This window comes from Sinocyclocheilus anshuiensis, unplaced genomic scaffold (assembly GCF_001515605.1).
Source record: "Sinocyclocheilus anshuiensis isolate Anshui unplaced genomic scaffold, SAMN03320099.WGS_v1.1 scaffold1371, whole genome shotgun sequence".
Taxonomy (NCBI): Eukaryota; Metazoa; Chordata; class Actinopteri; order Cypriniformes; family Cyprinidae; genus Sinocyclocheilus; species Sinocyclocheilus anshuiensis.
In genome coordinates, this window is record NW_015539833.1 from 1,293,171 (window position 1) to 1,319,773 (window position 26,603).

At 35.1% G+C, this 26,603-nt stretch overlaps 2 protein-coding genes across 2 annotated transcripts; one reads left to right on the top strand and one right to left on the bottom strand.

Moving 5' to 3' along the window:
• Positions 1–512: 512 nt before the first annotated feature.
• Positions 513–9,490, bottom strand: LOC107684294 (neuron-specific protein family member 1-like). Its single transcript, XM_016480531.1, has 5 exons — positions 9,372–9,490; positions 6,707–6,837; positions 4,984–5,100; positions 4,732–4,845; positions 513–2,019 (listed from the first exon to the last, which is right to left on the bottom strand). The coding sequence occupies exons 2-5, from the start codon at positions 6,833–6,835 to the stop codon at positions 1,849–1,851; spliced, it is 531 nt and encodes a 176-aa protein (XP_016336017.1). The 5' UTR covers positions 6,836–6,837; positions 9,372–9,490; the 3' UTR covers positions 513–1,848.
• A 14,917-nt stretch (positions 9,491–24,407) lies between these two features.
• Positions 24,408–26,293, top strand: LOC107684329 (C-X-C motif chemokine 11-like). The gene is made up of 4 exons (XM_016480561.1): positions 24,408–24,568; positions 24,749–24,872; positions 25,350–25,448; positions 25,700–26,293. The coding sequence occupies exons 1-4, from the start codon at positions 24,502–24,504 to the stop codon at positions 25,746–25,748; spliced, it is 339 nt and encodes a 112-aa protein (XP_016336047.1). The 5' UTR covers positions 24,408–24,501; the 3' UTR covers positions 25,749–26,293.
• The last annotated feature ends 310 nt before the right edge of the window (positions 26,294–26,603 follow it).

The window sequence follows — 26,603 nt, forward strand, 5'->3', positions numbered from 1 at the left end:
ACACACACACACACACACACACACACACACACACACACACACACACACACACACACACACACACACACATCCATCCTATTTAATGAACTTATGATCTATAATAATAATATGATCCAATTTAAGTTTTATTCAATCATTTTTAATGAACTTATGATCTATAATCGTCATCATTGCTATTATTATTACTGCTATTAATATTATTAATTTCATAATCCAATTTAAATAACATACATCATTTTCATCATTATTTTATTAGACATTTAATGAAACTTTTTATTAAATCCTTTTTAATTACTTTATGATCTATAATAATCGTTATTATTGCTATTATTATTATCACTATTGTTAAATAACACTAATACTACTACTAATAAATAATGTGTTCATGCCTTCCCGTGAATTTACAGCACCACTGGTACAGAATCAAAGCTCTGGATTTTTTTTTGGATCAGCATTAGAAGTACATTTAACTGCAGTTATAGAAACCTATGTGCAATGACAGAACGCCACACTGGTGAATACTGAAACCTTTATTCTGTTATTATCCATTGAGGACGCATTAATGTTTGTCACACACAGAAATGACTAATACTGCAGGGTTTAAGATTTCCCCTGCTGCACCTTACAAGAACTTCAATTCATCCTTCCTTCCAGCACCAGTCAAATAAATAAGATAAATACATAAATAATAAATACACATTAGATCTCTACATTTATAGCAATGGGAAAAAATACAGATCACAACAGATAAATATAAAGCACAATAAATGAACAAACCAGTAACAGAAGGGGAAAACATGTTTCAATCTGCTTTAGTAAGTTTATACATTCAGCTGGGATTCATTTGCTGTAGGAGTGATAAATGTACACAAAAACAATTCAAAGGTCACTCACCTTCATGAGGCGTTATCACATTCTTGAACTTTTTAAAAAATTTACTACATTAATAAACATTTAAATGGCTGCTGGTGCTCAGTGTCCTAAATGTTTCAGCACACAAACAAACACAAAAATGATTTTTATATTACCTAAAAATAGTTTACCATTACTCCAGTTTACATTCAAATGACTTGATTTTCAAATCTTACACTTTAATTTAAATTCTAGGACATGGTGGGGTTTTGTGAACAAGTAATGCATGCAAATGTGTATAAAATGTACTTTTTGCACCAATCATTTCATCCTTACAAGCTTTTCTCATTTAGTAAAATGTACAAAAAAGGAAACAAAAACTCCAGTTTAATACTCACTTTTCTCTTTTAAATCAAAGACACGTTGCTTTAAGACAACAATCAGTAGTTAGTTGATTTAAGGGAAAAAGATCAGAGTTTTTGGAATGCTTTTTCTTGCCAATGCACTTGTTTCTAAGTTGCATTGCAGTTCATTAGAACACAATTCACAGCCAATGCACAGTTCATTACACTAAGATAAATGACTCCAAATGAAACCATAAGAGAGAACTAACGCCTAACAAACTTCGCAGAATTACAAGCAGCACGACTAAACCTACAATGCCACAGTGAGACGTGCCATCAAAAAAGTGGCATAGTGACATTTAAAATACATACGGATGAGCTTCAGTGTCACGGTTATGGAGTATCGTGAGTAGATTTCAGATAGGCTGAAAGCATTTGTATTGCAGAAGGCGACAAAGTAGAAACCTAGAAACCTTCCCTTCAAAGACATTTGTGTGTGTCACAGTTAATCTAAATAGTTATTCGCACCAAATTCCCATTTTAAACAAAATACACACATAAACGCATTCCGATTGACTTGATCATCAACATTATGTGGATTCCATCTTCACAAACCCTCTAAAATGAAAACACAGCGACCCTTTGTCGCCCCTTATTTCTCGGAGTGGTTCACCTCATCCTTCATGACTGGCAGCCAGGGAGGGGACAGCTCTGGGATGTTCTTCTTGGCCTGGTTGAGGTGGGTCATGGCGGTGTACAAGCTACCCCTGGAGTTCTGCTCAGGGTAGTACATCTCCAGAGCCGACGGGGTGCAGTGTCTGTGCTAGATTAGAAAGTAGACGTTTGCAAATAAAGGTTATATGGGAATACATTAACTAGAATGGAGAAGGTCGGGCAGGTTCCGTAATAAATCAAACATAAAGGTGAATGTCACAGAGCTCTGCATTCCTGTTGATATATGTTGCCGGCAGCCTTATCACCCTGTAGCCCAAGCCTGGTTGCCCACTGAAGCTAAGCAGGGCTGAGCCTGGATTTATATAGCATTGGTAGAACGGCCAAATTGCTGATAACTGCCCCTGAAACAACAGTCCTGCCACTTCTGTTTACACACATGCATACATTTGGGGAAATCAGTATTGAAGTAGTGGACAATGATATGACGTGATGCACTGAACATCTTTATATATGTATAGTAGTATGCAACTTTTTTTGTTTGTTTGTTAAAGTCTCATTATATTGCATGTTTAATTCAATGAGTAGCCAATTATCTCAGAAACAAAAAAACGTAAAAATTTGCATTTTTAATCCAATTTTGTGTTTCGGTTAGTGCGATCAAATTGAAAATATATTTATTTTTTCAAAATGCAGATAATATTAATTATTATTTTCATCCATCAATGTGCAATGAATATGCAATGTGCTCTGGTGCACAATTCTCATATGAACAAACAGCAGAATATCTGGGATTTCTATCATAAAGAAAATGTGCATACCCTGCAAAATATACATACTATATTCTGCCACAAAATTAAGATTACCATGGTAGTGTTATTCCTTACAGAGCATGTCAACCTCATCATCAAAACAAAAACAAACAAACAAATACATTTACCATCTAATACATAATCTTATGCATGGAATAGACACTTTAAATTTAAAGCAAAAAGTTGAAAGAACATGTCATTTCTAATTAAAGGAACAATCTTAGTATATACTTATTTGGAAACTTATATAAACACAAAATACATTTAAAAAATGCAAATTTACAGAACCTGTAGCTATATATCTGAAAATACCAAAATTCTAATTTCGTAAACGATCCAACAAACTCTCAATATAGCATTGACTACATGCTGTAAGCAGTAATAAACTATTTCTCCGAAATGAAAACTATGAAAAGTTTATTATATTTTCAATTAGCAAAACAGATACTTAGATGCTTAAAGTGACAGTTCCTCATCCCACAAAAAAGAAATACAAAAAGGTGTTTTGCGACTGAAAGACGTCAATCAAGAGACGTCAACATGCCAAAGCTTCCATAAACCTCATTCCATCTTAACAAGAGGCAATTTTCCTGCTCTTCAAGTTAGCAAAGCTACATTAGTGTGGCATGCTAATTACAGCAGTGGTATCTGCATCAAAGAGGGTGAGGTGGAAGACCCTGCAGGCCTTAATCACAGTTTAGTCATGGTTACGACTAATTAAAGACATTCTCACACTCCACCAAAGCTAATGCACCACTTCAGATGATATCCGCAGACTGAAGATCTGCAGCTAAGCTTTGCTGATCTGCAAACAACGTAATTTTAAACAAATATCACACAAACAAAAGATGCAGTTAATAACACTTAATCGCTCTGCTCCAAAACCTAGTAAGCTGCCTTGCTGCCTATCAGAAATGGACTTTCATTTGTGACTAACTTGAAACAGCATCTCTTTTTTGAAAGAAATTAATACTTTTATTCAGCAAGGATGTGTTAAATTGGGAAAAAGTGATAGTAAAGATATTTTTTTGAAAAGATTTCTATTTTGCATAAATGCTGCTCTTTTAAACTTTTTATTCATCAAATAATCCTAAAAAAATATCACAAGTTCCCAAAAAAAAAAAAAAAAAAAAAAGAGCAATGGCTGATAATTCAGCTTTGCATCATAGGAATAAATAATATTTTTAAGTTATTTTAAATTGTAATAATATTTTGCAATATTACAGTTTTTTTTCTGTATTTTTGATCTTACCAATCCCAAACTTTTAATAATGATTCAGTGACACACTCATGAAGACAGCAGCTGTGTCCAAAATTGCATACTGTCTAGTAGGTACTACATTTGGTTTGAAACCTACTTAGTGACCGAGAAGTACTTTATATATAATATTAATATGGGTAGTATGAATGAATTTAGACATACTACATCCGCCATTTGTCATGTGACCTACCAGCGACAGTTGTGTCGCTTCACTGTCATTCACAACTCCTCTCCTGTGGCCTTATGGGATACCAAAGTTTTTATCAGATGTGTACTTCAGAATCTAGCAAAAGTAGTAAGTCATCTGGTTACTCTTCACCAAATGTTTTATGAATACTGTGAATTCTGACAAACTACTTGTCTCACATACACAGGGAGTCACTTATTTTGTTCCTGAATGAATCAGCAATTTTGAACAAACAGGTTGAATGAATGATTCAATGACTGGCATAAAGCCAGTCACTTGTCACCACTTACTGGCATAGAAGTACGCAAAATCCAAACCACTAATGCACTGGCTGTTGTATAAAGGATTCAGTATTATTCATCTGGTAGCTATATACCACCATTCACAGATTCTTCCTTCACAGTGAAAGAAAGTAGGATACGTTTTGAGGTGAAAATCATGTTGAGATGTCAAACGGCTGGCAACCACAGGCAGGTTTTCACTAAAGCCACAAGACATTTGTTTAAAGAAGTCTGATCTGTCATCTATATTTCAGAACAAAAATGGTTTGTAAAGTAGACCACTAATGTTCTCAGTATGGTGTGTTTCTGATATGCTGGGTACCTGAAGAACGAAGCCCTCAGGGCAGCCGAGCTGATCGTACCACAGCGCTTTATACATGACCAACAGCAGCAGACACGCCAGGAACGCCAAGGTGATAATAATCAACCCAGTCAGCTGGAAAACACAGACATTCACACATGTATTTATGCCTTCCATTTTTTATTTATACTCACATTTTCATATTACCCTAACTAACAGAGAGACAAATGCAAGTTCTAAGCAGGCTGGGCAATCTGTCCTTGTCTTTTTTACCTTGAGCTTCTCTGACATCTCATCATAAAGGTTTATGTTTAACTTCTTGATGCTCGGCACATACAGCTTCCTCTTCTTCTCCTTCAGCTGATACTCTGCTGTGGTTTTCACAATCACCTATAGAGTCACACAGAAAGAATTAACTATTAAAATAGTCCAAACAAAGAACAAGATGAGCAGAAACCACAAGAATGGGCTCCCTGCTCTCAGAGTTAGCATTAGAAACCATAATGGAAAACCAGTTGAAGCAAGTAGCTGTGTTTTCCAATGTTGTAGCCTGTTTCTAAGTGGTTGACAAGACATTATGTTCCACAGAACGTCTCGACTACATTAAGGTGTATTGTTGTTAGTCCAAGATGGTTTACCAGCTTTCTCAGAACTGACTAACACACAACAATGAGTCTTTTTAGAATTATGTGGAGAGCCAAAGTAGAGTCAACATTACATCCCGACCAAGTCTTGTGCACTCTGATTGAAGCCAAATTTACTCTTTTGAGTAGTTGAGTTCAATTTGTTGTGGTTTCACTCTACATTCACTCCCTAAATATCAGAGTAGTAGACTGTAAAAGACTGTATGTATTAGAATACCAAACCCAGGTGTACATGTGGCGACATTTTGGCAAAATAATATTACATTGCTTCTTGCATGTTTCGTGACACTTCCAAAGTGAAATGTCCAGTGAATGGAGCTAAACATACATTCAGTTTGATCTGAAATAGATCATCGTAAATCTGGCAACATTTTATTTTTTATGTTGGTCATTGTACAAATCGCAGCAGTTCAGAAATGAAATATCCAGCGAGTGGCGCTACAAGAATAATGCTCTATCATATTTAAAAAAGAATTTGCTGAAGCAACCGTGACATTTCAGCTTCGCACTGCAAGTGTACCAGGTGAGCTACCAAGCAAGTTTACCATGTCAGAAAAGCCATACATATGGACCTGATTATGTGCCGTAAATGGCAAAATGTATTATCCCAGTTTACAAATCATGCTGTTTTGAAGTCATATTGTGCAAAGAGATGTGTGAAAATAGGTCTTTATTAATCAATAGCCTACCCCGTAATTATAATTTGTGTGAAATTAATAAAAGTTGTAATTTTACTGCCACTAATGGTCATTTCAGTTGGAAACTGCAGTGAATTGTATGTATATGTACTTTTTGCAAAAATGTAGGTAGAGGCAGGTTTTTTAAAGAGCCTAGATTGTAGGATACACAGGATGTTATTTCAGCACATTAAATATACAGAGAGCGAGCTCCTACTACTATATCATGTCATCTTTTAGATGAGTCACTGCAAAGTTAAATTCAAACTCTGCTGTGCGTTTCCACCCGTTGCACTTGCCTCCTACAGAGCTGAGAATAGATACAAGCCATCTGTGAGAGTCCTGACATGAGTGTGTATGCGCTTGCAAGATCAGATGGTTTGCAAAGTCTTTCAGTGACAAACTGTATCATACTCAGTGACAACGAATCTTGATGGTGTCACATGAATTCTTTCTTTCATGCCAGGCTATTCGGTAGGATCTAACAGAGTGGTTTCCTCCATGTCTTTGATGGTATCAGCGGTACTGGATGTCTGCCGCTCCACCTCCGGTCTCCTATGACATTCTTTCCCTTAATGAAGTTCTATGCAGAGTAATGAATAACAGAGGTGCGCTGCTGTTTTTAATATGGCGCTATGTGTGGGTTCTGCTCTCTAATGCATGAATGGTAATTACCTTATCAGGGAAAGGCTGCTGTAACTGGCTGACCTCCAGTGGAGTGATGAGGGGAATGTTGTCAAAACCGTCCTCCACCGACGGCTGTCTCTCCATCTTGTCCACCAGGTTACTGCCTAGTTTCACCATATCTGAAGCAAACATGAATGATTAGATCTTATATTCGGAAAAAAAAAAAAGCCAACGAAGACAGAAATGTACAGAAATATCCAATGTCTTCAAGTATCTAATTTTTCAGCAATTATGCGTTATAACAGGAAGCTTTTGTGGTTTATTGTGATGCTGGCATCTATAAGCACATATAAGCAGTTTTTATGTTGAATAAAACATGTACTTGCTTGGATAGGTTTTTGGACCAGCTTTCCTTTTGGGATTTGACATTACTGTATTTTTTCTTCCTTCTATATCATTCGTCACCTGAGAGGTTTTGCATCTCTGATAATACTGCATCGGTTGTTGGCTCATGTTTTCCATTTAGCACTAGTTAGTCAGTAAATATCTCTCCATTAGGTCTGTCTCTGAGGGGTCTGATGTTGGAGCGCTGTGATGCTGTTACTCAGATACTGTGAATCTCTCACCATGTCATTATGACTCAGTGTGCGTGTACACACACACTCGCGTCTGTGCATACTAATTCACCAACACACACACTGTCTCATATCTTACTCATTAGCCGACTGAGGAAAACATCTGATAGGTTACCGCTCTCTCTCATTATCTTTCTTCAACCTAACAGGTTATTAAAGAGCTCTCTACAGAATACAAAACACATAAACACAACAATCATTAGTGATAGATGGACACGTCAGCCCACATTAAGTAATTGTCGACACTGGCCAATAAAAGCTTGACTGATTAGACATTTCCATAATTTCAGTGATTCATTTTAAATTATTTTGAGTGGATTTTGAGCAATTATTATTATTATTTTTTTTAATTTAAATTTGGTGCATATCGAGATTAATCAAGCCAAAACTGTTGATTTAGATATGAAAAGGCCGTCTGACTGAGATATTAAGACACCAGTCATGCAAAAAATATTTTTATGTGCTGAAATTGAAATAGAGTTTCTCCCATTGTACATTAAGCCTTAATGGCAATTTATATAAATGTATAATTTATCGGATTTATTAATAATTATAGATATAAACTTGATTTAGCTATCAGTATAGGTTGCTGAAAAAACCCTCTGTTTATTTTCATTATTGTTAAAGACGCCAATTTTTAGACAAAGCATTTCATTGAAAACTTGTATTCAAATAAATAAATGCATGTTCCTATTCTGGCACAATCACTTAACGTGAAAGACACTGCAGGCCACGGAATAGGCGTGTTTTATTGGCTCTTCCAAACGAGCACCTTACTGGCTCTATCAAGGTTATCCGTGATGCCCAATGCACAGCTGCACATCAGGATGTGTGAGGCATCACCGATTATGTCTGCGGTGTCTCTCAAATAAGCTTCGACCACAGACCAATACAGCACCACTGAACACTTTTCAAATCATAAACAACTCCACAATTCATATCTAACATACAGACAGGACAGACGTACGCATTTAAGCGTTATTTGTAATTCATCACACTGCATTACGCGCTAATGGACCATTATTACGCAACAGCTGCGCGTTTACTGAGACATTATACGTCCAAAAAATAATGGATGTTTTTTTTTCTTATGATGCACTAAAGGGTTTCATCTTATGTATTTTCTCAGTAAGGTGTGCCAAATGTGTTTAAAAAATGTAAAAGTATATAAGATGTCCATAAAATTTCATAAATTTATTTCATAAATCTTATTTATTATTATTATTATTATTTTTTTTTTACAAAATATTATAAAATGTATATGTAATAATGTATTTGTTTATTAATTAGTTTGATGTTCACCTCTCACACTCACACACACACACAAATTGAAATAGAGTTTCTCCCATTGTACATTAAGCCTTAATGGCAATTTATATAAATGTATAATTTATCGGATTTATTAATAATTATAGATATAAACTTGATTTAGCTATCAGTATAGGTTGCTGAAAAAACCCTCTGTTTATTTTCATTATTGTTAAAGACGCCAATTTTTAGACAAAGCATTTCATTGAAAACTTGTATTCAAATAAATAAATGCATGTTCCTATTCTGGCACAATCACTTAACGTGAAAGACACTGCAGGCCACGGAATAGGCGTGTTTTATTGGCTCTTCCAAACGAGCACCTTACTGGCTCTATCAAGGTTATCCGTGATGCACAATGCACAGCTGCACATCAGGATGTGTGAAGCATCACCGATTATGTCTTCGGTGTCTCTCAAATAAGCTTCGACCACAGACCAATACAGCACCACTGAACACTTTTCAAATCATAAACAACTCCACAATTCATATCTAACATACAGACAGGACAGACGTACGCATTTAAGCGTTATTTGTAATTCATCACACTGCATTACGCGCTAATGGACCATTATTACGCAACAGCTGCGCGTTTACTGAGACATTATACGTCCAAAAAATAATGGATGTTTTTTTTTCTTATGATGCACTAAAGGGTGTAAGCGAATTTTCGATTGGGAAAATAGAATAAACGTAATAAATTCTACGATTCCTGAGTAATACAGCCTACGATTTGTTTTTCGTCGGAAATGAATGAAAAAGATACTCACTGCTTTCCCTGATGCTGATGGAGAGCTACTGTTATTATGGCGATGTGTGCGTGTGTGTAATTGACTGAAGCGCATCCGCTCCCGTCGCTGCTGTATGATGTCAGCTGTACGCAGCAGATAACTGGCTGATCAACGTGACAAATCCCATTTTATACATTCACATTTACTTCGAGCATACGTGTTGAGTGGGTTATGTGAAGGAAATGGCATAACATTTTCAGATATGCTGCAAAAGAGTCCTTGGGGTTTAGACGGATAAAAGGGTGTTTTTAAGGTGTGGAATTTAAATTAAAATATTAAATGTAACAATTTGTGTAAAATACGTTTGACTCGAAACGTGACATTTAGCAGTAGGAGTCATTTGGTATGATGTACTTATTTCATTTCATTTTATTTTATGTCTCATCTAGATGATCAAAATTTAATTTTCTTAGCCTGTTTATTTAACGGGGGCTAGTTGTCACACAATGTTTTTTTACAATGTGTTAGGCCTAGTTGTGAGTCAAAGTTTTACAAAGACATAAAACAATTACACAGATTTAAATTTAGACAAGAATCAACTAATAATCCAGATATCTTTTAACTAAAAGGTTGAAATTTATTCTCAGGACAGGATTTTTTTTCCAGGTAAGGCAGGTTGTCATATCTTTCTTTCTTTCTCTCTCTCTCTCTCTCTCTCTCTCTCTCTCTCTCATTTTACACTCATTTTATATAACAATATAGCCAAAATAATGGTTTATGTGATCCTCTGAAAGTGAAAATCTAGAAAATATGAAGAGTATGATATTAAGAAATAAAATGTGAAAAAAGAATATAGGTTATGCTTTCAATCCTTGTCATACATATAGAATCTTGTTATATTTTTGATCATGGAAATTTTGGAAAGTGGTTATTTTTTGTGTGTGTGAAAGTAGTGAATGAAAGACATCATGCTTTCAGACTCAGCCCTGTCTGAGGTTATGATTATTTTATCTGTGGATTTGCCAGACGTAATGAATGTATCATGCCAGCTTTCATCTAGTCCCACATTTCTTTTTCTTACCTTCAGTTAACCGGAAACTAACTTTAGAAGAAGTGTCAGTGTGACCCCTTGGCCCGATCTACACAAGTAGCAGATCTACAAATATAGATTGATGGAGTCTGTTTTAGCTCATAATTTCCACACATTTTGCGACAAATATATTTCAACATGTATACTTTATTCAATTGTTCCCAATGATGGCTGTAATTAGTATAAACATGCTTTCTGTTCTTCTGCATCAAAAAGCCTAAACTCAGGCCAAAAGCTTTTGCAGACTAAAGTAATAAGCAACATTGCCACCTAGTGTCAGTTGTTGTTGTTGTTATTGTTTACAAAAATAGGCATTAAACATTTTAAATGTTCTTTTTAGAATTTTCCCACAATTATTTTTCTGTTATTTTAGTTATTCGCCTTAACGTTGTTAATGTTCATATTATTATTACTATATTAAAATGTTCTAACTTAATCACACAAAAAAAACATAAGTGCAACAACTGCAACATATCAAAATGTAAACTGAAATCACATTTTTTCCCTTCATAACTATTCAACTATTGTTTTTATTGTATTATGTTTTTATTATATATCATAAAATAAACTGTGGTTAATTAATTTACCTATATCAATCAATCAATCAATAAATAATGTATTTTTTTTCTTTTTTCTTTTTGGTAATCTAAATTCAGACTGACAATATCTGTTTTGATCGTAAGATAGTTGAACAAGTTGTTTAATTTTCACTTGCACAATGAAATCTGTACAAAAGAGCAATTCAGGATTTCATTGTGCCTAAATTGTCACTAGATGGCAGTGTGGTATTAAAAATAATGATTTGGTTTCTAAACATGACTCCAACCTCCTTTTACCCAAAATCCGATTACACACAAAATTAAATGTCACATGCCGAACTATTGAACTGCTCTTTAAGTATAATCCCAGGTCAGTCGTGGATAACTTTCCACCACTTACAGTATTTACAGTAACTAGGACTCTTAAATTAGCCATGACCCTAATCTTCCTGCTTTAATGCCACAAATAATCTAAGGGAAGCCTCTGATGGGAAATACCAGTCACAAGATATGTTATAAGCTACACTAAATGTTATACATTTCTCTATCTTTACACAGACCTAGAAACAATGTATACAGTTACCAAATGTACAGAGATGAGTTAGTAAATGTTTTTGATATTTAGCTTGATTTAGTACTGTATTAATGTTTTAGTATCAAGCACAGGCTCAAATAAAAGCACAGTTGTTGTAGGCACAGATGCACACTGAACCTGATCCAAGAAATAATGTAACAGCCTAAAGGACACCCCTGACAGCTGAAAAACAGTGTTTTTCTTAGGAAATGAGTGCCTTTGAAGCAGTTTTTTTCCAAAACTGTCCTGTCCACGCAGACAAAGCACTCTAACACTTTCAGTTCCATCTTATATTATTATATTATATTATTGTTTACATCACTGAATACATGGCATACTGTGGCAAAAAAATACCCCTTTTTTGTCTAAAGTCCAACAAAGCCTGTCTAATCTAGAGGTATTGAATCATAATGAAGCCCAGTGAGGATAAGTGCATAACGTCAAATGAAGTGTGTGTGTTTGTTCACAGTTATTCCTGATCATTCATGTAATACAGACTCCCAATTACTGAAAATGTTGGCATCAGATAATCACCTCACTGAACTAATTTGCTTTCATTTGCTCCTTGTCTGGGCAATTATGGGATGCGGCCAGAACTTACTCATGATGTCAACTGAATTCAGAGCGACTGCTGACACTCCGCATGAGCAACACTGAAGAGATTTCCAAACTTCAGAAGAATATTGACCCCAAACCATAAGGAAATAACATATTTCATAATATATTATATTATTAATATTATACAGTTATAAAAATGATCAATTTAATTTTAGGGGGTTATGACAGTTCTAAAAGTTGTATATAGTAATAATGTTATAAAATATTTCCATTTCAAATATACTCTGTTCTTTTGGACTTTCTATTCCTCTCGAAATCCTGAAAAATGCATAACGGTTTCCACAAATGTATTGTTTCTTGAGGAGCAAATCAGCATATTTGAATGGTTTCTGAAGGATCATGTGACACTGAAGACTGGAGTAATGATGCTGAAAATTCAGCTTTGCATCACAGGAATAAATTACATATTAAAATATATTCAAATAGAAAGCAGTTATTTGAAATTGTAATAATATTGCATAATATTACTGTTTTTATTGTACTTTTTTATCAAATAAATGCAGCCTTGGTGATCATAAGAGCCTGTTTGTATCCCCACTAACAAAAACACATTCTAAGAACGTTTTGCTAATGTAAAAACATTATTTCTGAACATTGAATGGTCGAAAATAACATTTTTGTGCTAACATTTTGAGAACATTATTTAAGATCAAATAACTTTCAGCAAACATTCTTTTAATGTCACTGGAAGAATGTTTGTTAAAGGGATACTCCACCACAAAATGAAAATGTTGTCATTAATCACTTACCCCCATGTTGTTCCAAACCCGTAAAAGCTTCGTTCGTCTTCGGAACACAATTGAAGATATTTTGGATGAAAACCGGGAGGCTTGTGACTGTCACATTGACTGCCAAGTAAATTACACTGTCAAGGTCCAGAAAAGTATGAAAGACATCGTCAGAATAGTCCATCTGCCATCAGTGGTTCGATCTGAATTTTATGAAGCGACGAGAATACTTTTTGTATACGAAGATAACAAAAATAACGACTTTATTCAACAATTCGTCTCCTCTGTGTCTCTCCGCATCACCGTAGCGCCATTTTGGAGAACATTATTTCTGAACATTGAATGGTCGAAAATAACATTTTTGTGCTAACATTTTGAGAACATTATTTAAGATCAAATAACTTTCAGCAAACATTCTTTTAATGTCACTGGAAGAATGTTTGTTAAAGGGATACTCCACCACAAAATGAAAATGTTGTCATTAATCACTTACCCCCATGTTGTTCCAAACCCGTAAAAGCTTCGTTCGTCTTCGGAACACAATTGAAGATATTTTGGATGAAAACCGGGAGGCTTGTGACTGTCACATTGACTGCCAAGTAAATTACACTGTCAAGGTCCAGAAAAGTATGAAAGACATCGTCAGAATAGTCCATCTGCCATCAGTGGTTCGATCTGAATTTTATGAAGCGACGAGAATACTTTTTGTATACGAAGATAACAAAAATAACGACTTTATTCAACAATTCGTCTCCTCTGTGTCTCTCCGCATCACCGTAGCACCATTTTGGAGAATATCCACTGAACGCAAGCAGCGTACGCTCTTCTGTGTCAGCCGCGCCACAAGGATGCGCTGTTTTCGTTCAAATCAAAGTGTAAATACACATAGAAAATGTATCCTTGTGTCGCGGCTGACACCGAAGAGCGTACGCTGCTTGCGTTTTTTGGAGCTTTTACGGGTTTGGAACGACATGGGGGTAAGTGATTAATGACAACATTTTCATTTTGGTGTGGAGTATCCCTTTAATAACTTTGAGAGAACCTTGCCAGAACGTTAGCCAATGTTTCCTCTTAGCTGGGTCATAATATACCCAGTCTACAGCTCGGCATGGATGTTTCACCATTATGCCTACACTCACAGTGTTTGATAACTAAAAGTTTTATTGTTCTTAAGTTAGGTTGAACTTTTCACTCTTGTTCATTAAATAAACCTACTTGAATAAATCCAGCTGTAAAGATGTGAAAGAATGAGTTGCAACAGCAGCCATGTTGTTTGACTGTGATTAATGCTGTTTAGATAGGCTACACAAAGACCAAGTTCATCTCATCTGCGCATCAAACGCCTGTGCACGAATCACATAAACACACAATTATAGCAGCTGTTGTTTTATGTCTAATGATGCCTGAGAAACGAAATCTCTTTCTGCGCAGTTGGAGTCTGGACTGTGGCGATAGGAATAAAATCAGAAGTATTCCTCCTTCGGTTATAACCTCCTCCGTCTAAGCAAAAGCGTTTGGTATTTCTGTTCCTACAAAGCAGCAGATGGAGATCAAAGCCTGTGGATTGACGTGTTCGTATGTTGCTGGCTGCTTCATGTAATATTTATATTCTACACGGATCTATGTATTCTCTGCTCTACTGATTTGTCCATTTGAATGTTCCAGGTTTATACAATTCCACATGGTGAAGATAAAAGTGTAGGCTTTCCTTCCAGCCCGCCTTTCTCTTCTCCTCCCTGTAGGCTACGCTTTATTACTTTCTAGCCTTCCTCAAACCAACTATCATATTTTACATGAATGCCCATTTAAAATTTAAATGCAAACTGCTTGTTTATATTTATATGTCAGAATAAGAATTTTAGCTATAACATTACATTTAATATAAAGATTCCGGTCCTGAGTATAATTGACTGTCTTGTGTTTTCTTTTTTTTTCAGGGACTCTTTCTGCACTTTATATCGTTATGCCAGTAGGTGGCAGCAAGCGACTATCTCAAGTGTGTCGCACACGTCCTGAAAAGTGACACCAAAACAATTCACCCCCTGGTGGCTGGCTGCAGTATAGGTCATAAACCCCACCCTCTCCATGTAAACAAATGGGACATGAGCCAAACTAAAATATCAAATTACACTTTAAATAAATTTCCATAAAGATTGTTTCTGTATTTTTAGGTAGTTATTATATTGCAATTTTTTGTTCAAGTATTTGTTTTCCTAATTTTTGTTTTAGTTAGTTATTTGATAGCCTACTATAAAAACGGGGTGTGGCATGACGATTGCGTGCTTGCGATTGAGTTTGTGTGGCTCTCAGGCTCCAAATAATGTCATCAGCGCAAGGTAACAGTGCCTATTTCTGGGACATTTTGGCTTCAGTTTTCTAAAGTGGAAGAAAATAGAGATGCGTCATCCATCTTTAATTAATTAATTTATTGTTTTTTTTTTACTGTCTATGGTCTACCCACCTTTTAACATAAACGGGCACGGATATTTGTAACCTGAATGTGCCATGCTTCTGGTGTCATTGCCTTCCAGTTATTTTTAGCAGTACAAAACCAACTTGCACTTTAACTAAATTATAAACGAATAGCACAAATATAGGCTTACCATTTACTGCACTTTGTTATTCTTATAGCTATTAGCAGGTATTGCACATTCACAGAATAGCTTACTTTCACTTTTGAAAAATAAGTTGGATAGGTCCACAGTTCATTCAAAAACACTCATTCTGTAACTGATTCAGTGACAAACACTGGTTCCTACGGGAAGAAACAAGTGAGTGAGTCATTCACTCAAACAATTTGTTCGCAAAAAGACCGATTCATTCAGGAAGAAACATTTGACTGACTTCATGAGTGAAGCATCATTCCTTCAACCGATTCGTTCAAAAATGCTCATTCATCTAAGAACGAAACAAGTGAGCGAGTCACTCAGTCGTTCCAACAATTCTTTCAAAAACGCTATTGTCACGTCACACTGTTGAGGGAACACGCTGGAGTCACGAGGAAACATTTAACAGTCTTTAATCACGAAACACAGGAGACAATCCACAATAGGCGCTTGAACCAACACACGTAGAGAACGAGTAGACCTGACAAACACAAACTGAACAGACTAGGACTTAAGTACACAGGGAAATGAGGATAATTAACTAAACACAGCTGGAAACAAATGATGAACTAATCAGGGAACCTAATGGAAACAGGAAGGACCAAATAAGGAAACACAGGACCAGAAACGGGCAAAACACGACACAGAACAGTCCAGAATCCTGACAGCTATAGAATTAGGAACATATTTATATTATATTATATTATATTAAACTTTTTTGAGAATCAACTCTATAGGACAAGCTGTTTGTAAAATTGATTATGTTATATTCTCAATATGAAAAAATAAAAAATATTGATATAGGGTAGAAGTAGCCTGAGTGAGGTTACCTCGTGTGAGTGTGTTGAAGGTTATGCTTTCGCTGAAACATTTCTTAGAGCTTAATCATAATACAGAGAAGCAATATGAACACCAAGGTCCACTGTAAATCACCACATGTTCAACAGAGTCCAGAAATGCTCATCCACTGACTGGATCTTCATGATTTCCACAGAATTCAAGATATTCTCATCCCTCTCATTCTTATGATCCTTTACCAGAAACAAGACACAGTAACAGAGAAGGTCTTGTGGTCTAAGCATGTTATCACGTCAGCTGTCTTGAGTGATGTCAGTACCGTGTGTCATGGATTAATCATTTGGCTGCTTCTCCTTCCTGTTACTGAATATTTCTCCATATGACTGACTGTACATATATTTTTGAGTGTTTTCTTCATCCATGGTCTAATCAACATTAGTAATTTCCTTTTCCTGCCTCTATTCTGTTCAAACAGAGATGAGGCTCTTGTGTATTGTTATTGTGCTTGTAATTACTGAGCACAAGGATTTATTTCTGTACATATACGTATATAGATATGCTCTTTGACGGCACATATCACTATTGAATTGAATCGTCCAGTTAAATGAACTATAGAAGGCATTTAAAAAAAGTGTGTAAATACACTAAAATACTCACCTATAAATAAATATAATTATTTAAAAAATAAGTAAATATAATAAAAAGATGAATATAATTATATTAAATTAACACTTTCAGGTTCAAAGTGTTAATTTAGTACAATTGCACAAAAAAATAAACTCTCACAAGATGCATTTGTTTTCAAGATGTGTTTTCAACAAAAATAATTTAATCAGCATATCATTTAATTAATTCAATACGTTTTTTTTTTTAATAAATTGACAACCCTAAAAGTGATATTCATTTTTAAAACAATTAACTATACGTAGTGTACTGTTGATTTTTTTTCTTCAATATTAATAAAAGGACACACAGCATAACAATAGTCATGAGTTTTGAACTGCACATGTTCATCACAACATTGTCTGAGCAGTGAATATATTCTGAATTTTTATTATGTTTCTCATGTCCCAATTGCTAATGTCATGCAACACATGCAACAATCAAACGTTCAATACTAAAACGTTTTAGCTGAGCAACAGGTGTGAGAAATCTTGCAATTAACACAAACCTGATCTGCTTTACCTGTTTCAAACATAACAATGAAACCCTGAGGGAATATAGCAGTGACTAGATAACTGTCATGTGCCTTTTAATCATCCGAACCAAGGATCCATTGTTTGCTCCGTGGGAATATGTCTGGATGATGAAAGAGAGATGGCACAAATTCAGGAGCGAGTTTCGCAATTATCTTCAGTGAATCATGTAGAAATATGACAATATTCCATCTTACTTGCTCAGTCAGGAGCCAAGTTCAGTCAACTGTAGGTCAAGCTAGTAACAAAGAAGAAGACTCAAAACATGTATTACTATAAAACTAAAGATGAAAGATTCCACAAATATTGCACAACCCTTCCTATGGAGTGAAATACAAATCAGATAAACAAATACAATTCTATAATGTACAATTATATAAAATGTATGTATAAAATACAGTAGATTAGAGGGTTGAACAACATGTACAGGTAACACATCCATGAGACTGACCAAAGCAATACAGACACATTAACACACACTCCCTAAAGCCATGGCATCCCTTTGCTTATTTTTAGTATCTTTGCTCTCAATACCAAAGGATTTAAAGTCTATAACTAGGTGGTAAATCCTGAACAGAGCACAAGACGCACTCAGCTACTCATGAAGCTAGTCCTCTGAGCAGACATCTGGACCTAAACACTCAAGACATCAAGGGAACATACAGGTGAGCCTTTACAGTAAATGAAACTACAGTAGGCAACTTGTTGTAGTGAATGATTATAATTTTTAATTTTAATTTTTATTACTGCTTCTTTGAGACAATAGAGAAGACCCAAGCACACACACACACACACACGCACGCACGCACGCACGCACACACACACACACACACACACAGTTTTTCATGTTGTATTAGGACATTCCATAGACATAATGGTTTTACAACAAAAACAAAAACAAAAACAAAAAAACAATACAAAAACAAACAAACACTTCATCCTGTTTGATTTATAAGCTTCCTTCCTCATGGGGACCAAAAAATGTCCACACAAGGTCAGAATTTACTGGAATTACTATACTTGTGTTTCAGTTTTAGTTTTAGTTATTTTACATCAAGATGAACTAAATGAAAATGAGAAATGTTGCCTTGGCAACTAGCTATTTTATAACTTACAAAAATATAAGTAATACAATTTTTTTTCCCAAATGGATTTAGTTATCTATAATAACCCTAACCTAGTGAAAATATATGCTAAAATGTATTTGAAATACATTTATTTTGTGTTAAATATACTACAAATATATTTACATATTTATGTACTTAATAAAAATACCCTGCAGTTGTACTTTTGGTATACTAACTGGTATACTTTTGTTCCTTGAAGTATTCCTTATCGTGCAAGTTTCTATCTTACCATTACGAGACAGTAAGTATACTTAGTATGAAATAAATGTATTTTAAATAAATTATGGCGTGTTTTTTTTTTTTTTTTTTTTTACTAGGGTATATACACACTCTGGCTTGTTTGTGATTCGAAGCACTTCGTTCCTGGTCTCCTCTAACGTTAGCAGTTGATAAAATAGAAATAACTTGGCAAAATCAAACCATTAAAACAGCTAAAACACAAAGATAAGAGGCCTTAAATTCCTAGGAGCTTGGAACGGACCGAAAACATTGACATTTCGGATAAAACTCCTGATGATATGGATATTCACAGCTGATTTGATTTAATACTAATGTCAGAGGATGTTATTAGCACATTCTGACTGTATTTAAAAAAAAAATCAAACATATAAAGTAATTAATTCTTAATAAATCAGGTGTGAATCCAGTCTTTATATATCTCACTCTGTCAGTTCCAGCATGAAGCCCAGGAGGCATCTGACCTCTGTGGATCTCCTCCCTACGATTCCAGAGCTCCAGGAGAGCCAGAGTCTGGATGACTACATAGACTCCATACGAGAGCTGTCCCAACCCACCTACCCTCTCAGCGGACCCCTCCGGGGCTCCCGTCTGTCCCCACTGCACTTGGCCAAATACCCCAGCATGTCATTGGCCACCCGTGGTTCAGTCCTGGCACAAAAGCCCTGGGCTCTCCCTGGACCTGACAACGTATGACTAACCTTGACAGACTCAAAGGGCCCGGTGAGTTCAAATCACGACCCTCTGGACTGGCTGTTTGCACAAGCGCTGACTGACCCAGAAGACGTGTGCATGATGTGATGGAGACAAAAATGATGCAAAAGTCACAGCCTCGGGAATATGCTGCAATAATCATAAAAATTACAATTAATTATTTTTATCTGCAGTGAATTAAAATAGTGTCATTTTTGAGAGCTGTGGATCATCCAGGTAACAACACAGTATTAAGAATCAAGCGCATGTAAACTTTTGAACGGGGTCATTTTTATAAATTCAACTATTATTTTCTCTTGTGGACTGTATGTAAACATCTTTTATGTGAAATATATTATTCAGGTATATAATAACATGCATTTTGTATGATCCCTCTTATTTTAGTAAAATAATTAACATTTTGTAGATACTGCAAAGTGTATGTAAAATGTTGACTACAACTGTATATGTTTGTGTATTCTTTGCTTTATATATTTGTAGTTTTACTGTTTAAATTTTGCTATTTAATATTAGGTTTAACAAATGTAAATGTGTTGAATGAACTGTAGACTACACTGAAGCATAATTTCAGCTTTGCATTAAAAGACTAAGCACTAAACAGACAAAACAGAACAACAGAAGAAAGCAATTACATGTCAGCATGCTTTAATAAACACAAACTAGTTAGGTTTCGTTTTCCTCTAAGCCACTGCGGTTCTTCTCAGACACTGGGGATGACTTATTTAACCAAACAAGAATGTTGTCTTGCTGCCAAGCAGCTTTACAATGCTTTCACAACACTGCTGGACTGAATTACTGCCACACACACTGCAAATACACTGTCAAGAGCTGAGAGATCTGAGTTCGCATGAAGTTACCAGTAATGTAAACATAACTTCGTTTTCTTAGAAAAGGTTTTCTAAAGTAAATGCAGTATGCTATCATAGAGCTCAAAGGTCAGAGAGAGCAGTTAGTCAGCCAAGATATTTTGCAATGTGCTTTCTGTCTAGCTGTGCTCCAAATTTTTTCACCTAATTAAATGCAAAACATTTAGCTTCAAACATGTCTATCTCTTCTTATTTTTGCAAAGTTTTAATATTGTCAGTTGATCTACAGTAAGTCTATGTTTTGCTTTTCTGGATTCTGTGCTTCAATGGTAAGGGGATTTCTGGGCCACACATACAAAAATCAGTCTGCATACTGGACGAATGAGTTGATCATGACTTCTTGAGTATGATGGCTTCAAAGATGGCATCCTTCCCAGTTCCTGATTTTGATGTGGCAATGACATATCCTCCTTTTCCGTTTAAGTTTTGGGAATCATGATCCTGTTAAAGTACTAGCAATTTTCATTTGTTGCTCATTTCAGAGTGACTCTACAAAACTGTTGGACTATTTAAATTGACTGATGTGTCTGCACCAGGTCTCTTTATGCAATAAAGCGAACTATGTAGTTTTTCCCCTAATAAATAATCAGCATTTAACAGGCACTTATCTAAAGGTAAATAAAACCATCTAACCTAACAGATCACTTAATGGGTTTGAACCTTACAACTTTCCTGTACAAACTCAGATCTTCAAACACTACGCCAAACCACCACATCCTATGGGAAATGTTATAAATGCTGCAATGCTGCACTGGTGCATTTCATAAATGGGTTGATGTGTATAAATGAGATGACTGCATATTGCTACAATTTAAAATATCTGTTTTCTATTTTAACATATCTTAAGATGTAATTTATTCCTGTGATGCAAAGCTTATTTTCAGCATCATTACTCCAGTCTTCAGTGTCACATGATCCTTCAGAAATCATTTAAATATGCTGATTTGCTACTCAAGAAACATTTCTTATTATAATCAGTGTTGAAAACAATTTTCTGCTTAATTTTGTTTTTAGTGGAAATTGTGATACTATTTTCCCCGGATACTTTGAATAGACAGTTAAAAAAAAAAATAAAGAAAAAATTGTAACCTTGTCTTTACTGTCACTTTTAATTAATTTCATGCAATTTGCTAAATAAAAGTAATTATTTCCATAAAAGAAAGAGAAAGAAAAGGAAAGGAAAACTATTGAACTATAGTGTAAGTATAAAAAGGAATGAAATGTAAGCAACAAATAAATACATTCAAAATCATAAATAACAACTGACAATTGAAAAGTACAGTCTAAGTGACAATTAAACTAATTTAGGACATTTGCCTCCTCTCTACATTTCTGTCTCATACTTCATCCACAAAAATGTCAAAATAGGTCAAAACAACTGACTCATCACACGTTCTCATAGCATGGTTTAAACCTTGCATTAGCTATCACTGGTGGACATTGCCCTCAACATTCTTTACTGTTTCCCTCAAATGCAGAAAATAAACACATTATCATTTCAGGCAGATTATGATTAGCTGTGTGCATTTTGCATTCAATGTAACTGGGGAAATGACACAAAATCCCACAACAAATAAGGCATTAGTCAGACTTGTGACTTCTGTCTGACATAATGATTATGAGGTATATCTGTCTCAACATGTCAGACAGTAGCAGTGGTTGCATGTTCTGACGCTGATAAGCATCATTACGCCGCAGAATATTATCCGCTTGGATGTTGAGTCACTGGTTTTTGGTAATTGAGATTAACATAGGCCTAATACACTCTAAAAAACGCTGGGTTGTTTTTTCAACCCAAATGCTGGGTTGAGACCGCTGGGTAAGGATGTTGGGTTGTTTTAACCCAATTTTGGGTTGAAAATCAGTCTTGATCAATAACCCAGCGGTGCGTGTTAATTCGTTATCTCCTTATTCGCGGTTAAATTGAATGTAGTTTCCTAAAGGAAACGCCGTTATGTAATAAAGACTAGCCTAAGTATTTTGAGGCTGATGAAGTGATAATTGTTAAAAGTAATGTTTTGCATGTTATATTTCAGACATGTTGTGCTTTGTTTCTTCATTGTACCCGCGCCGGGAGTTAACGACACAGAACCCTGCTTGTGTGAGGAGGTGATTTTCTCAGCTTCTTCAGAAGAGGGAAAGACGGTTAAGGCAAGTAAAGTTCATAATTCCATCATGTTATCAATTTTTTTTTTACTAAGAGTTAAAGTATGTTTGTTGTTTTTGTAGCTGTTGAAAGCCAGAGGCATAGGAGAGCATCATTCTTTTAAGATTGATGTGAGTTATTTTTAGAAAATAAATGTTTCTGTTGTCTCCTGCCTGTTTACCTCACATTTTGATGCAACAACAGTATGATTACGTGTTCATATTTTATTTAAACCATTGATGTCCCTTTTTTCTTTGCAGAACTCAAACTAACTTTGGAGTGAAGGACACGATGTCTGTGTTTTTCATTGCAGAACTCAAACCAACTTTGGAGTTGTCTGATTTGGAGAGTCATCATTCTTGGTCTTCCTTTCTTAAAGGAATAGTCCACACAAAAAAAAAGAATTCACTTGCCCTCATGTCATTCCAAACCTAAAAGACTTTTGTCTATCTTTAGAACACAAATGAAGATATTTTTAACTTTCTCTCATAATTTTTTGTTAATCCATTGAAAGTCTAGATAATCATTATTTTCATGATTCAAAAATACAGAGTTATTGTAGAAGTAATCCATGCCAATATTTATATATGAATAAAGCTTAAATTATATCATAGCGAACATGTCTGTTCAGAAGAAAATACTGGTCTCCCAGACTTGCAATGGAGGACAAAAATTAAGAGAATATTAAATATATTTATTTGTGTTCCAAAAATTAGCAGAGTTTGTATGGGTTTGGAACAACACCCAAAAAATGACCATTTTCATTTTTCGGTGAACTAACCCTTTAAAGAGCAGCCCTCCACGTACATGAAAATTTGTGAGGTATGTGACTGTCATGTCTGTTTTAATGGTTCAATAAAGAAGTAGCTTTCTGAAAGCAATATATTTATTTAAACAATATTACATGCCCTCACACTAGCGCTGCCATTACGGAGACATTAAACAACCACACAAAGTGGTTGAAATTATAAAACAGACTATTTACCTATCATTACTGATGTGGATGCACCTCTATCTGAAAATGGATAGATTTTAATTAAATTTTAAACCATAAAAAAGCAACCCAGCATGCTGGGTCAAACATAATAACCCAACTTGTTGGGTCTTTAAAACAACCCAGAGCTGGGTTCATCCCTTTTTGACCCAGCGCTGGGTTGCCAAAATAACCCAAATTGGGTTGTTTTTAACCCAGCCGTTTTTAGAGTGTACATGTGATCCAGGGAGAATATACTTTCTTACCTATAACTATACAAGAAGTCAAATGTTTGGACTGGATTTGTGTTTGCATGATGGATTGTGTGCAAATGCTTGCAATAGTTAATATAAATGATGAGTGTAACCAAATGCATTCAAGTAAAAAAAAAAAAAAAATTTGTTTTTACTTGAACAAAATAAATTAATACATAAATACAGCATAAAGAACTATATGAAACTTTGTATTTATTTAATTATTTTACTGAGCACCATTGTGTAAATGTATAATCAATAATTTAGTCAAATCTCACTTTCCAATTCAACATGAGCATTTGTCAAATCTCACTTTCCAATTCAACATGAGCATCTGAGTCTGCAGTGTTCTATTTCTATTATTTCTATCCTGCATTTCTTTGGAACTGTGTTCACTTAATTCTCTCACTTTCCCTTCTTTTTTCAACCTTTCTGCCTCACTTCGGCTCCCTCCCTCCCTCCCTCCCTCCCTCCCTGCTCAGACAGGCAGAATTTTGGAAATTCCGTTGTAACAAACAGCATGACTGCTGGGAAATGGTGTGGGAATCCCTCTCGTGCCTTATAAAAGAGAGAGGAGAGGCTTCACTCCCTACACTTTCACTACAGCTCCAACAGAACTTATTACTTTCTCCGAAAGCTCAGCAAACCACTGCAGCTGATCTTTCTGCATTTCTTACCTATTTATTACACTAGCAGACTAGTAATGGCATTTTTACCCAGAGCCCGTCTTCTGCTGCTGCTGGCAGTAGTTTGTATTCAACTGAGTGGAGGTAAGACATTAATGACACTTTAATATCTCTTCATCTAAAAGTGTGTTTGTTATAGTCAGGTATTTTGTGCTTTTTCTTGCTTTTTAAACATTATCTAGAGAGATTATTGTGCAGAATCACTATCTTCTCTCAGAATCGTGCATTTTAAATGAATCTTTCTATGCTTTTCTATGTTAACAGTTCTAGCGGACGGACCTGACAGGTGCTGGTGTTTGAATACTTTGAAGAAACGTGTCCCAAGAGAACATATTGAAGAGTTCTCTATTTTCCCCCGAAAATCAAAGTGCGAGAATGTTGAAATCATGTAAGTGTCAATCTGTTAACCTGCATTTAATAAAAATGCTGGTTATTATATTTATAGCGATATTCTTAGATGCTCTATAACTTTGTTTGTTATATACGTTTATATTAGTTGCCAAACACTAAGCAGCTTGTGACGTTTAACTTATCATATGCAATGTATAGGTCTATCTTCGACTAGCTTTCCAGTTAAAATATCCTTAAAATAAGATAAATTTGGTTAAGAGGCAACACTGCCTATTAAAAGTGTTTTAACATGTTTATACTTGAGACACAATAATTAATGCTCTGAAAAGTCTTTAAATCGTATACAGTGTTGCTTCTCAAATAAAGTGTGCTTGTTTTAAGGATTTTCAGACATTTTAACTGCAAAAAGCCCATTTAGACTACTTAAGGTTTTATAAATCTGTATGTAAACTTGAATGAAATTATATAAGTTAGACTGAATCTTATTAATTTGATGCATTTTCAATGTCTGCAGACTGACACTGAAACCTGTGAACAACACATCTGAAGTCATCCAGCGCTGCTTGAGTCCAGACACAAAACAAGGCATCAACCTGCAGCTTTGTTGGAACAGGTACAGACATTTTATTATATCACTTGCATTTTTCAGTCAGTAAAAATGAACTAATGCTAAACAATATTAGGCACAAAACTAATAGACACATATATAGTCATGGTATAATTTTACTAAGGTTGAGAATCAATGTATTAATTTGCTTAATGCTCTTGTATAAACATTATACTGTGGAAAACGTTTATACGTAGGCTATTATATGTTAGGCATTAAATGAATGTGTGCACTTTTTTTTGTTTAATTTGCAACAGGAAGAACATCAACAACACCTCCACATTTAAGATATCCAACTGCTTCTAAAGCCATAAATGAAAGTGCAGAAGAGCACGGGAGGACAGAAGGGGCGATCTGGAAACTCTTGAAACCCTATGAGTGGAATTCCATCCTGTCACATGGCCTGGCACTGGCCAATCAGAATCCTGGGATTGAGAGTTGGCCTCATGCAGCTGATGGGAAATCACAGAAGATCTGAAAGCACTAGGACCACTGCCAGTATCCGCCGGACACAGATGTTGTTGGCAAAAGCATTTGGATTAGAATTCACTTGCAATATGACTGAAGCACTGAATGTATCATTTACGCCAAGTAGTATTTAAAAGACTATATTTAAATGGTTTTATAATTTAAATTATTTTATAATGTAAAAACTTAAAATGTGTTACTTTTACTATTTAACATTTTTTTTGTTTTGTTATATGTGATGTGTTAGGACTGATTGGGTCACATTGTTTCTTGGGCATGAAATTTTATAGCACACAAAGTACACTTTTAGGCTACCTAACAAAATATTTTTATAATGTAGGCTACTTTTGTACCGTTTTGTAATAAAAGCCAATTTCAATTTATTTTGCATATTTATTTTCCACATCCATTATATTTTTCTGTTGATATGATGATATGTGTATGATTAATTATATAGGAAAACGTGTTAGTTTAGCAGTAAAATAGATGTTAAACGTGGAAGAAGACTACTGAGATGCTGTCCTTCTACTATTTTTTGGGTAGATTTTACATGAGCCCCACCTACTGGTCATGTCCAAAAATGTACGCTCAAAATACCTCAAAGTTTCAAGATTGACAAAATAATTATTTAGAAGATACGTTTATCTAAGTGTCTTGCTTAAGGGTGTGTGGTTCAAACCTTTTTGGCTTCCA

Excerpts from the sequence above, each read along its gene's own strand:
- LOC107684294 (XM_016480531.1), bottom strand. The coding sequence starts at position 6,835 with ATGGTGAAACTAGGCAGTAACCTGGTGGACAAGATGGAGAGACAGCCG. Across the intron at positions 4,846-4,983 it reads AGATGTCAGAGAAGCTCAAG|CTGACTGGGTTGATTATTAT; the intron begins GTAAAAAAGACA and ends TGTGTTTTCCAG. Across the intron at positions 2,020-4,731 it reads CTGAGGGCTTCGTTCTTCAG|CACAGACACTGCACCCCGTC; the intron begins GTACCCAGCATA and ends TTTCTAATCTAG.
- LOC107684329 (XM_016480561.1), top strand. The coding sequence starts at position 24,502 with ATGGCATTTTTACCCAGAGCCCGTCTTCTGCTGCTGCTGGCAGTAGTT. Across the intron at positions 24,569-24,748 it reads TTGTATTCAACTGAGTGGAG|TTCTAGCGGACGGACCTGAC; the intron begins GTAAGACATTAA and ends CTATGTTAACAG. Across the intron at positions 25,449-25,699 it reads CTGCAGCTTTGTTGGAACAG|GAAGAACATCAACAACACCT; the intron begins GTACAGACATTT and ends AATTTGCAACAG.